Source organism: Mustela erminea, chromosome 2 (assembly GCF_009829155.1).
Source record: "Mustela erminea isolate mMusErm1 chromosome 2, mMusErm1.Pri, whole genome shotgun sequence".
NCBI lineage: Eukaryota > Metazoa > Chordata > Mammalia > Carnivora > Mustelidae > Mustela > Mustela erminea.
The window spans coordinates 37,369,419-37,382,139 of record NC_045615.1 but is presented as its reverse complement, the minus strand read 5'-3'; the positions used below and the strand labels follow the sequence as shown (position 1 = coordinate 37,382,139).

Below are 12,721 nucleotides of genomic sequence, written 5' to 3'. Positions count from 1 at the left end.
ATTTGCAGACTTTGAAGAGAAGCAGGATACATCCCATCCTGAAACATTGCCTGCCTGAGGCATAATTGTAGATGATTTCTAACAAAGTCAGGAGAATTTTCTGGATGATTAAGACTATGTAAAACAGATTTTATGGTGGCATCTCACAGCAAGGAATTTTTGGAACACAAACCAACATGAGTTCTGGGGGGCGGAGGGGGATGGGTGGGAAGAGAAGGTGGGAGGGATTTTCTAGCTTACAGCTATTTCCAAAACATGGTAAAATAAAATTCACTGTTTTTGTTTTCTTAGTTCTGATGTGCTTTTATAAAACCTGAATCTTTAAAAAAGAGACAACTCAGAGAAATTGCAGTGGTTGTATTTGGCATTTGGTGTAGTGTAAATGCTTCCCAAATTCAATAAATGTTTGTTAATTGAATGATCATCCTCTGCCAATTCTTGCGGAAGCAAATATAGCTCTTGTGAGTTAACATTTGAGTTTTTTGGAAAAGGTAGTGGAAACAGCGCATCTATTAGGGAAACAAAATTATAGTAAGTGGAAAAGTTTGGGTGTATCAATTTCTTATCTTTATCTCTTAAGTTTTTTCTAGAAGAATCACCTCTAATTATAGGGTAATGAATGGGCATTCAGGGAGTCAGAATATATGGCTAGAAAAACAATGAATGTTTGTTATATTCTCTGTCACATTTAATCTAGACCATGGTGTATCATAAAAAGCTTTACAATAATTATTACTTGCATTTAATGAACATTGTTCGTTTAATCCTTACAGTTGCTCTAGTAACTTGCCTAAGGCCACATAGTTAATAAGCAGTGATCTACCTTAACTTCCTGTTTTTCTAGATTTCATTTCTCTTGACCAACCTTTTGGTGATAAAGGGAGCGTTGTAAGAGCAGATTAAGTTTACATAATAATTCGTTTTTTTCTTTTCATTTCAATGTTTTATTACTTGTTATTAAATGTTTTTAAAGCTATGCTTGCAATTCAGAGAACACAGTTTCACTTGACATAAATTAGAATTTAATAATAATGCTGTCACCATATGCTAAGAAAGACAAGAAAGTTTTTCCCCCCAAAACTAGGTAAATGACTGTAGATTGCAAAAGCTAATGATTAAAATCTGGAGAGAAAAGGATATGAGTTATTTCCAAAGTACAGTACTTTGCATTTTCATTTGAGAAATCGTTTAACATTTATGGTTTCATTGGAGCTAAACTCTGTTTGACACTATTGTTCCTATACATGATCATGAGGCCTTGCCATTGAGGACTAAGTAGTTGTGATATTAGGTAAGACTGGATTTCGGGGAAACGATGATCAACTGTTGATTTGTTTAGAAGCAGATAGCAAAATGAAAATGATTACATGATAAGGATTGGTGTTTTAAATAACTATTCAGAATTAGAAATAGAATTTATTGTCCTTTAAAAACTTTTGGGATCTATTCACACCTTGCACCGACTCCCCAAAAAGGAGAAAACTTGGCGGCGGGGGGATTGAAGACTCCTTGCAACGCACATGTGATTCGTTGTGATGTGAGACAAGTGTAGTATGCAGCTTCCTTGAACTCTTAACTGCAATGGGATAGGCTTTGTACTTCCTTCTAGCCCTTCCGCTGGTTAGCATGTAAACACGCTGGTGAGACTGGAAGCTGCCAGCTGAGAATATGACGTGATTGTTGTGGGTTGGGGCTGACTAAGCCACATAATAGAAAGAGCCTGAGTTCTCCATACCATGGAACTGTCATATCAGCCCTGGGCCTTTGTGCTAAGGCTGTTATTATGTGTGTGAGAGAGAAATGAACTCCCTCCTGGTTAAGCCATTACTCTGTTTAGCTTTTTGGTTTTGGTTTTTTTTTTTTTTTTTTTCATAGTAGCTAAGCCTTTATTTTAACTTGTAAGTTTGGTGCACTTGACTGGATAAAATAAAATAACTTAAACACGGCAAAAAGCATAAAGGCTAAAGCACGAAACTGCAGGAAAAAATTATTCACAGTATGTGTTTTTAAAAAGGTTAATTTTTATCAAGTATTTCTAGATTAGAAAAAGTCCCCCAATTTAATAGAATGTTGGTTAAAGGTAGTAAGCTGATTTCACAGGAAAAGATACAACTCATGAAAATAAGAAAAAAGATGCTCTTGTAATAATAAGAAGAAAAAGAAATGAAAAAAAAAAAAGCACTCAGATCTCATTTTCATAAACAGATGAAAAGATTGATAAAAGGCCTGAATGGCAGAATTACTTATGACCCCCAGTGGCTTACCCCTCACCTACTGTGCAGCAGCCACACCACACTGTCCCCCTCGCTCGGGCCATGTCAGCCTTTGCAGTAACACTGGATCCTCCTCACCCTTTGCCTGGAATGCTGGTTTTTTAGGAACCCAGTAGGCTGTCAGCTCCTTTGCCCAAATGTGCTCTTCTCAGTGAGACGTGCCTTGCCCAGCCATTTGGAACTATAACACCCACCCTCCCATTTTCCTTAAACTATAGTAATTTCTTTCCCCAGAGCACTGATTTGTCATTTACCATTTCATTGTTTTTCTTGTTTATTATCTGTATTGCCCCACCAGAATATAAGCTCCATAAGCGAAGGGACTTTTTGTTGTTGGTGGGGGTGTTCCCTGAAGTGTTCTAAGCACCTAGAATAGCCCTCCTCATAAAATTGTGAAACATTTGTTAAACTGATATATCAGACTATACTATATATTAGTAAAGCTGTGTGGAAGTATACAGGTAACTTGCTGCGCACCTGCGGAGGACAGTCTGATACTCATCAGAATTACAGTGTACGTGCCCTTTGACCCAACAGTTGCACTTCTGGTTACCAGTTATAGTCAGTAATGTATGCACAGGGGTCACTCATTGCACTTTTGATTTATTATTTTTAAATAATTTCAAATGATTAAAAACAACAGAAATGACTGTCACCGGGGTTGCTTAAAGCAAATATGGCACATCCACAAGAAAGCTGTACTCTCATAAAAAGATCTCTAAGAGCACAGATCTCTCTAGAGTGTGCTGTCTTTCCATAAAAAGAAAGAAAAGACAGTAGAAGGAATAAGAATATATGTCCATTTTTCTGTGCATACACATAAAAAAATCTGAAAGAATATCCAGCAAGTGTGGTAGAAAAATGTGGGAGCTTGGTAGACTGGAGAAAAGGTTTTGAAGACCGAGTTTCACTGTTTACTGTTCTATATTTTGATTTTTGAAGAAGGGAAGTGTTTTCAGTCAAAAAAATTAAAAGATAAAACTCAGGATGGTAGGTGCAATAGGTCTAAGGAATATTTAAAACATTTAAATATACTGATAAGTATCTTTAGCTTATTTGGGGGGATAAAAGATGATTTAAAAAATGAAATGGTGTTTTTATGTACTTGTTTTATGCTATTTCATCATTCTTCATGATTCTGAAAGGAAAATGGGTCCTATACTTTGTGCTATGTTTGTTTTAATTTTGTTGTTGTCATAGATAATCATCTGATTTTGTTATCTTTTTTTCCAGTCCTGATGATATTGGGACCTGCTGGTATATCCTTCTATCTGGTTCCGTGTTCATTAAGGAATCCATGTTTCTTCCAAGAAGCAGGTACTGTATAAATATTATGTAACAGATTATCCATGAAGCTTAAAATCCTTTTGCAGAATTGAGTTCTTTTGCGGAATTCTTGTCTTCCTGTTTCCTCTTCTGCTGACACAAAGCAAGGTAGTACCTTGGGGGCATTGATCTTTAAGAAAGGACTATTTTACGTTTAATCACTATTCCAATCTCTTTAACCAAGAAATAGAAAAAAAGATGTGCTGGTTACATGTCCATTTGTTATAAACAGGAATATACTGTCAGGCTGGTTTAGGGCACATTTGTTCATCTCTGCCTCTGTAACAAGCAGTCTCATAAACATCTGAAGGGAAGTAAAGAAAGTTCACTGAGACCACATGGGACCAGAAATAGAAAGCCAGGGACTGTCGTCAACTTTTCTGCTTCTCAGGACCATATGGTCCCTCATTCTTGCATTTCTCTGTGGACTGGCTTCCTGCTTTCTAAGGCTGTTAATGCCTTTCTTCCTGTGATTTTGATTTGGATATGCTGACTGTTGATTTATGACTTTATGTTCTGAATGATTATGTCATTTGATGGTAGTGCCTGTATCTTTTCTTTGGACTCTTTAGTCTACATTCTCATTGGCTGGGCTTGGAACAGATGCATACCTAGTTCCAATCAGCTATGACCAAAGAGGGTTAGGACTTACTTGTTACACATGTGGCCGCCTATGTTTAAGTTCGCTGATTGAGCGTGTCAGCCACTAAGTTTTACTCATTATTTTTCACCCCAGTTGTCTTTTGTTCACAATTGAATATTTTTATTTTGACTAAAGTGTTTAAAATTTTAACTGATTAAGGGTTCCCTGGGTAGTTCAGTCGGTTAAGCCTCTGTCTCTTGATTTTGGCTCAGGTCATGATCAAGGTTGTGGGATGGAGCCCCACATTGGGCTCAGCCTGCTTGGGATTCTCTCCCTGCCTCTCCCCTCCGCCTTGTGTGCCCATGCACACACACTATCTTTAAAAAAATAAATAAATAAAATAAATAAATAAAAAGAATAAATATATTTCTTTAAATTTACTAAATAAATATTTAAATAGGCAAAACTGATTAAAGCATAATGACCATCTACCCTTCTTCTACCCTAACTCTCTCACAAAAATATTAAAGTATGTTCTTGAATAATTCTGAATGGGTCAGAGGAGATGTTAGGAATGTATTTTAAAGATATGAACAGGGGCACCTGGGTGGCTCAGTGGGTTAAAAGCCTCTGCCTTCGGCTCAGGTCATGATCCCAGGGTCCTGGGATTGAGCCACGCATCGGGCTCTCTGCTCTGCGGGGAGCCTGCTTCCTCCCCTCTCTCTCTCTGCCTACTTGTGATTTCTCTCTCTCTGTCAAATAAATAATAAATAAAATCTTAAAAATAAAGATATGAACAAACTTTTATAAAATGTCAGAGTCAGTGAGACAGGGAGAGATTATACAGGCCTGGGTGTGGTACTAGAAGGTGTTGGGATGGCCTTTGCAGGCCAGAATGTAGTGAACAAGTGCCAGAGGCTCATTGCAGCTACTGAAAAACAATCTCTGGTGCAATTCCCAGGCCTCTTTGCCATTCTCTGAGAGCCGATCCGTAGGCCTTACTCTCTTTGGAAAATCGCCCCATGAGGGAGAGAGGCTCTGTTGCCTTTGTTTGTTGTTCTTATAGTAGCAGTAGTTAAAGTAATGGTGATAGCGTTGGTGGTGGCAGTAGTAGTAATACAATGATGACAGAAAAATAGCTAAGGTTTTGATAGTGCTTTCTGTTTACTAGGTAACCATTTTAAATCCTAAATACGTGTGTGTATGTGTGTGTGTGAGAAATCATTTAATATTGCAGCTACCCTTTGAGGTAAGTATAATTATCATCTGCATTTCATGACTGATGAAACTGGCAGGAGAGGATGGCGGGTGGTTGTACCTCCTAGAATTGTGCCTAGAAAGCCTGTAGTGTCCCTGTGAACCAGCTCCTGTAATTGTAGGAATTCTGTTTTCCAGAGGAATGGCAAATTGAGTAACAGTACTCTTCTCCTTCAAATATAGGACCTTCATTTTGGTCCCTTTTTGGAGACTTTGAAGAATGTATAGGCAAACAATAATTAAACATTGTTATATTTTTAAAATTATGTATAATTTTAATGTAAAAAGTAATAATAATTACTGTATAAATTAACAAAGATGAAGAGAAGGAAAAAGTCACCTATAATCTCCTATACAAGATAATCATTCTGTAATATTCTAGTGTTTTCCTAGCTAGTCTTAAATGTATGCATTCTGCATACTTAAGAGCATACTTTAACAATTTAATATCTTGTTTATTTCAATTAAAGACTATGTGCACCCATATATGTTGCCTTATAATACTAAAAACTCTAAAAGGCTTACACTTTATGCATATTAATGTCTGTTTAATTGTTCAGTTATTTGAACATTCCGTAGTTAAGTTAATAAATGTAAAGGTACATTTTTGATACTTTTTGTTATAAATATTGCTTTAATGGCTGTCATTTGAAATTAACTCATCTTAAAAGAGAACAGAGGTTAGTGACTTCATTATTTTGATGGAAGGTCTGTTGTGTAAACTGAATCTGTAGACTGAGGTCCTAGAAGAATGAAGGAGCCTGTGATGATCTTTTTTGACTACCAGCCATAATTAACTAGTCAAGTAACAGCTTGTTCTAACTGCTGGAGAGGGAACCTAGTGTTCAGAAAACTGCTGTTCTAGAAGAAAGAGGACTTGCAGTTCAGACCTATTTTATGAACACATTGGACCCTATGTCCAATTATTTAAAAAGATGACATAAGTAACTCTTTCTCTGGCTGGATGTCAAATGCTTGCAAGCCAGTACTTTAACGGGATGAAGGAAGGAATGGTGTTTCAGTCTGAATGACAACTAGTACTATATATAGGCTGTTTCTTCATGTTGCACCTGTGACATTTGCTCTAAGTTGTTTGTTTCCTTTGGTGATGTTGCCTTAGGAATAGTGCCGATACTGTTTTAATAAGGGGTCTCTGCTGGTGCTATGCTAAAGGTTGACATTAGTGATTCATATATATTTCTTTCTGCAGAGAATGTTGAGGTTTGATTAGAGGATAATATGGGTGGACGTGTTAGTAGCAGTCTAATTTATAAAACAACTAGTGCACAGATGATTCTCCTTGCTTACTGTATTTTTATCATGTTATCCAGGAAATTGTTTATTCGTATATATAATAAGTAACCAGCTCATTTGCTTAAAAGTTTCAACTCCTGTTGACAGCTAATTCAGCCTAAACAGTTAGTTTTGAATCACAGTACTTTGAAAAACATTTTTATATTTTTAATTAATTCTTACGGAATTGCTTTGACACCTCATATCATCAAGTGAGAAGGATGATATATGTTGCAAAAAGTTTGTCATTTGACTTCCAGATTTCATTTGCTTTATTAAATTCCTCAGTTGACATTTAGGTCAGCATTTTATGGTTTTAAAAAAGAAATTCTGTTTTTTTTTTTAGATAAAGTTAATTGCGGTTGCATACCTTTACTGTGATTGTTAAAAACATGGATTTTTCTGTGATAAGAATTACAACATTTATGGAGTCTATTAATTCCTTTGAGACTACCAGTGACAACTTACTCACTCTTTCCTATTCCAAGCAATTTAAGTGATGTAAATGTTTTTATGAGTTTTATTATAAATCTATTAGAAATGTATCACTTTTTGAAACACTGGTATTTGTACAGGTGGCCGTAATGTCATTTATAATGTTGTTACATAAAATGTTGCCCTAAGATAGGGCTTAATTGTTATTTGGAGTAAAATTTGTAGTCTTGAAGCAATGTATGATTTATAGTAATGTTTTTCTTAAAGTCTTATTTGAAATAAATTCAGTTTCTTTCATCAGAAAGATGGTGAGCAGGGTAATTTAGGAATGCAGCAAAGGAATTCTCATTCTCATTTAGTAAAATGTCGGAGGGGACATTTGTTACAGATGAATATAGAAGCAGTGTAAACTGGATGTGTTTTCCAGTCCTATAAGCAAAGTGCGGCAGTCACTAGGTGGTACAGGTGGTGTCCACGGTAATAGTAAGTTGATCTGTTAAGACAGTGACAGGCAGAGGGTGGGGAAATATTTTGAGGAAGGAATTTTTCCCCCTTAATTTTTTCAAAGGCATTGTTTTTGCAGTAACAGTGAGGCTGGAAAGCAGTAGATGAAAATTGTCTTATATAAAGTTGCAGGTTTAGAAGTGGGTTTTTTTTGGTTTTTTGTAATTTTGATTATTCTGCATAATGGGAAGAAAGATATTAATAGTGCTCAGGGGCGCCTGGGTGGCTCAGTGGGTTAAAGCCTCTGCCTTCGGCTCAGGTCATGATCTCAGGGTCCTGGGATTGAGCCCCGCATCAGGCTCTTTGCTTAGCGGGGAGCCTGCTTCCTCCTCTCTCTCTACCTGCCTGTCTGACTGCTTATGATCTCTGTCTATCAAATAAATAAAAAAATAAAATCTTTAAAAAAGGATATTAAAAATGCTCATTGTTCTATTGTCATCTAAATCAGTATATTTATGGAACTTTAATAGAAATTATTATATACTTCAAATTTTCTCACTTTTAAAATTGTCCCATCCTATGAATGCTGAGACCTATTTTGTAACAAAGTCATAATTTAATAACTTGGGTTAATATGTTGTGTTTTGGCTGCTGGCTTCTTTGAAAGGCTGAGAATCTTAATGCAGGTATTAAAGATAGACTGTGCTTCTAAACTTTCACTTGCTCTTTGGATTGTTAGTAAAGAAGACATTAACTCACAGCATTGGAATCTTTTTCTAGTAATTTATCAATCATTTTACATTTGTTTGCAAAAAACAATGCTAGATATTTAAACATTATTGTTATAAAACACTCCTTTGGGTTTACATTGATCACAATCTTGGGGGAAAAATGTCACTTTATTTAAGTGTTGAACATGATTTTCTCAATAGAATCAATTTTATCATAGAAGCCTTCAAGGAAGGACCTTTTAATAGAAGTGATCATGCATACCATATTTAAGCATAAATACTATTTTTATTGCTCTGAGAGGTAAAAACTTTCTATATTTTTTATATACAGAGCAGTTAGTAAAAAAAATCTCTTCACTTTGTATCAGCAGCTATAAGTTTGAAGGAAAAGCTAAGCCCAAGGTAACCATAGTCTAGAAACTTTGAAGATGCCAAGAAATGGGTTGTAATAAAAACTGGGAGCCAGAGGAATTGGGGAGAGAGGGGTGGAGGCTTCCGATACGTGGATGTGAGTGTCTAGGTACCAGGTTGTCGGGCAGCAGACCTAGTGGGACAAGTACACTTGTACACTCTAAGTATAGTAAGAGATTATGTCTGTAATTGGCAAAGCACTGTCCATAGAAACTGCTAAACATTGAAATGCCATCAACATTTAGTGTTGGCTCATAGGTCCTTTTCATATTTATGGGTTATTCTCTCATTCTAAAATAGTTTTGGTAGACTTTAAATTTCAAGGCCTTTTTCCATGTCATTTCAAATAGTAGTTGAAGCTGAAATTAAGTAAGTCCTGCTGTATGGTCTCTGAATTAAGTTCTGGAGTATGCAAAAGAAGCAATATGGTCTACTCCCTGCTGTCATGTAATTTGATAGCTGGTTAGGGAGTTGAGGCTTTTTTATGTAAAACATGAAAAAATTGCCTAGGTCTTCATTAGATAATACAGTGTAAACTGATCCAGCAAAGACCACACAGAATGCAGAATCCCTTCCAAGATTAGTGGTGTTGTAATGTATGTGGTAATCAAGAGTAGCTCGGAAGGAAGTGAATTTTGAGTTAGGTTTATGATTCAGATTGTTGGACAGTGGTTGCAGAGATCTGGACACAGTAAAGAGCATGAGTGATGGCACAGAAGCAGGACTGAAGGAGGGCAGTTCATACATAAACAAAAGCTTGTGTGGACTGAGTAGAATAGGACCCCTTATCTAGAACAGACATACACTTTAGGGAGTGAACTAGTTGCAGAAGCATTGGTGATGGCGGCATTACGGAGAGGTCTAGTTTACAAAGCTATCTAAATCGGTTGGAAAGGCTAGGATTGTTGGTAAGGTAGGTGTCCTGTAACATTGACAAGAGGTTGGGAGAAATGCACACATCATTTATTTATATCATGTCGGCTGTGTCCATTTACAAGTGGTGCTTCTCTTTCATTGATACCAAGTGTATCCACGATTTCAAAATTAAAATTATGCTATGGTACTCTCAATAATCACATTTTAAATTAGAGCTGGCAGCTATAATGAGGATAAGTGGGGAAACAAGACATTTAACTAATCAGTTCTGAGAGGCTAAAATACTATTCTCATTATGATTCACATGACAAACAATGAGCTACTTGAGTTTAAAAAATCACGGGCCTTCTTTCTGCTTGCCAGTGCTACATGATAAGTTAATTGATTGCTCTGAAACTTGCTAGTGTTTTTCAGTAATAGAAGAGGGTGAAACAATGGAAGAATGATTCTATATTTATGTGATAGGGACCGAAAACACAAATATTCCTTATTTCATGTAAAGAGCTGTATAGGATTAGAAAATCATATTCTTGAAAGACAAGTGTGTTATATGATGCCTTATTGGGGATGAAATATGGCTTTTAGAAAATAACTTACTGCTAAATCATGTTATGGAGGGGTAACTTTATTGAATATTAAATATATCCAAATGGTATATAGGGAAGATGAAGATCAGAGTTCTGGAAATTATGTATTACAGGTAAGATTTACCTTCAGTTAGTGGCCAGATCGTAACAGTGGTGGCATAGATCAAGCATGGAAGAGAAATTGTGGTTACTAAAGAAGGAACGGGGGAAAAAAACAGGAAAGAAAAAGAAAACTGTTAAGTCACTTTAAAACTGCCCTCATTGGGTTTTTAAAGTAATGTATTGGTCCTATATACCTTCCTTCTCACATGATGAAATATCAGTAACTTGTAAGAGGATTAAATTACACAATATGTAAGTTTTTCAGAAGTTTTCTTTCTTTTTTTTTTTTTTTAAAGATTTTTATTTATTTATTTGACAGACAAAGATCACAAGCAGGCAGAGAAGCAGGCAGAGAGAGAGGAGGAAGCAGGCTCCCTGCTGAGCAGAGAGACCGATGTGGGGCTCGATCCCAGGACCCTGGGATCATGACCTGAGCCGAAGGCAGAGGCTTTAACCCACTGAGCCACCCAGGCGCCCCCAGAAGTTTTCTTTATAGCCAGCATTACTAAAAGTTTTTTACTTCTTTAAAAGAAAAAAATTGCCCCTCCTACCTTTCCTCCCTTCTTTCTTTCCTGTCTACTAACAGAAATCATAAGATTTTATTTAATTCATATTTGGAATATTCTGAAGTTAGTGGATGATAGAAGAATTAGTAAGGGCTAATAAGTTATAAGAAACACTTATCTTAGACGTCTCATACAACCCATTACCAGTTATGTTGCAGAACCCTAGTGATTGGGGTCTGTAGTTGGTTAGGCATGGAATCATAGAAATATACTTTTAAAAAAAAGCAAAAAACAGAGAGCTGGGGACAGGTCAGGAGGGAAGGAGAGAGAGAATCTTAAGCAGTCTCCACGCTCAGATTGGAGCCCAAAGTAGGGCTCAATCTCATGATGCTGATATCATGACCTGAGCTGAAATTAAGAGTCAGGTGCCTAACTGACTGAGCCACCCAGGTGCCCCAGAAATTTACTTCTATTTTAACTTATAAATGTTCAATTTGATCTATAAATATAAACACACACACATATACTTGCATATATAATTAAAATATACACATATATGCATGAATGTAGATGTTTGTGTGAATCAGTTTCCTATCAGTCTTCTACAGTTATTTTGCCAACACCTAATCCAGTGGCAGTTTTTAAAAACCTGACATGTCCTGGGGTGCCTTGGTGGTACAATTGATTAAGTGTCTGACTCTTGGTTTTGGCTCAGGTCCTGATCTCTCCGGGTCATGAGATCAAGCCCCACATAGGGTTCGTGCTCAGTGTGGAGTCTGCTTGGGATTCTCTCTTCGTCTGCCCCTCCCCACTGCATTCGCACACTCTCTCTCTTCCTCTCTCTCTAAAATAAATATTTAAAAAGAAAAAGAACAACTGACATACTTTATTGAGATAAAGTATAAGCATAAGCCTTCTACTTCATAGATTAAGTAATGTAAGTAAAAGAGATAGTTACCACAAATAATGACAAATGTGTTTTTCTTTTGAAATGTTAGTCTATTAAACCTAATCACTACAAGGGCCAGTGTCTTAACACTTTCATATTTTAGGAGAATTGTTTACCAAAATGGTTATCAAAAGTGATGAGCATAATGACTAGAACTTATTTCTAGCACCAAACAGTACCCAAGGCTATTAGTTCTGTCCTTTTAAGGTAGTCTTCAACTTGATGCTTAATTAATATTAATGAGTCCTATCCATCTCTCTCTTAAATTGCTGGTCTTCAGTTATATATGTGTATCCTTCTATCTTATTCATTCTACAAATATTATTGAGTTGTCTCTGTGTGCCTGCCTAGAATACAGTGTTCAAACACCAAGATCCTGTCTGTGTGTCAGCAAAGCCAAGAGGTAAGTGTTTGAGAAGGTCAGCTTGTTTGGTGTGCAAGGAGTTTCACCAAGGTGAGAACAGAGACGTGACCTTTGGATTTAGCCACTGGCAGGTCATAGGTAACCTGAGTGAACCAGTCTCAGTGAAATGGTGGAGCTCGTTGGTGGGGGGACAAAGGGAAAATAAGAACTGGTAAAAGAGTAATTTCATCATTACAGGAAATTCATTGTGAAGAGGAGCAAGGAAATGGGGTGGTGGCTGGGTGTTTTTTGTGAGGTAAAGAGAGTTTTGTTTCTGTAAAACTAGAAGATGCTAGTGTGTGTTTGTATGTTGATAGAAATGATCCTGTAGAGAGGGGTAAATGGGTAATACCGGAAAGAGGAGAGGTAATTGCAGAAGTGGATGAGATCTACAAGGTGGGGAGGTGTTAGCTTTAGGAAGAGTGAAAGAGCTTCACCTTCTTTGCAAGCTTATGATAAAAGCTATAGAGGTCATTGGGTAGATTTGGGAGTTCAAGAGCGGGTTAAAAGTTTTGACAAAAGAGAGAGAAGTTGTGAAACAAAGG

General features: G+C 36.7%; 1 protein-coding gene across 11 annotated transcripts in view; it reads left to right on the top strand.

Annotated features, from left to right (window-relative positions):
- The window catches only part of RAPGEF2 (Rap guanine nucleotide exchange factor 2), a 240,894-nt gene that overhangs the window by 93,562 nt on the left and 134,611 nt on the right, over positions 1 to 12,721 (top strand). For all 11 annotated transcript variants that reach the window (XM_032332649.1, XM_032332644.1, XM_032332640.1 and 8 more), the window contains exon 4: positions 3,507 to 3,590. In XM_032332649.1, the coding sequence (XP_032188540.1) occupies positions 3,507 to 3,590 (84 nt within the window). The remainder of the gene's footprint in view (positions 1 to 3,506; positions 3,591 to 12,721) is intronic.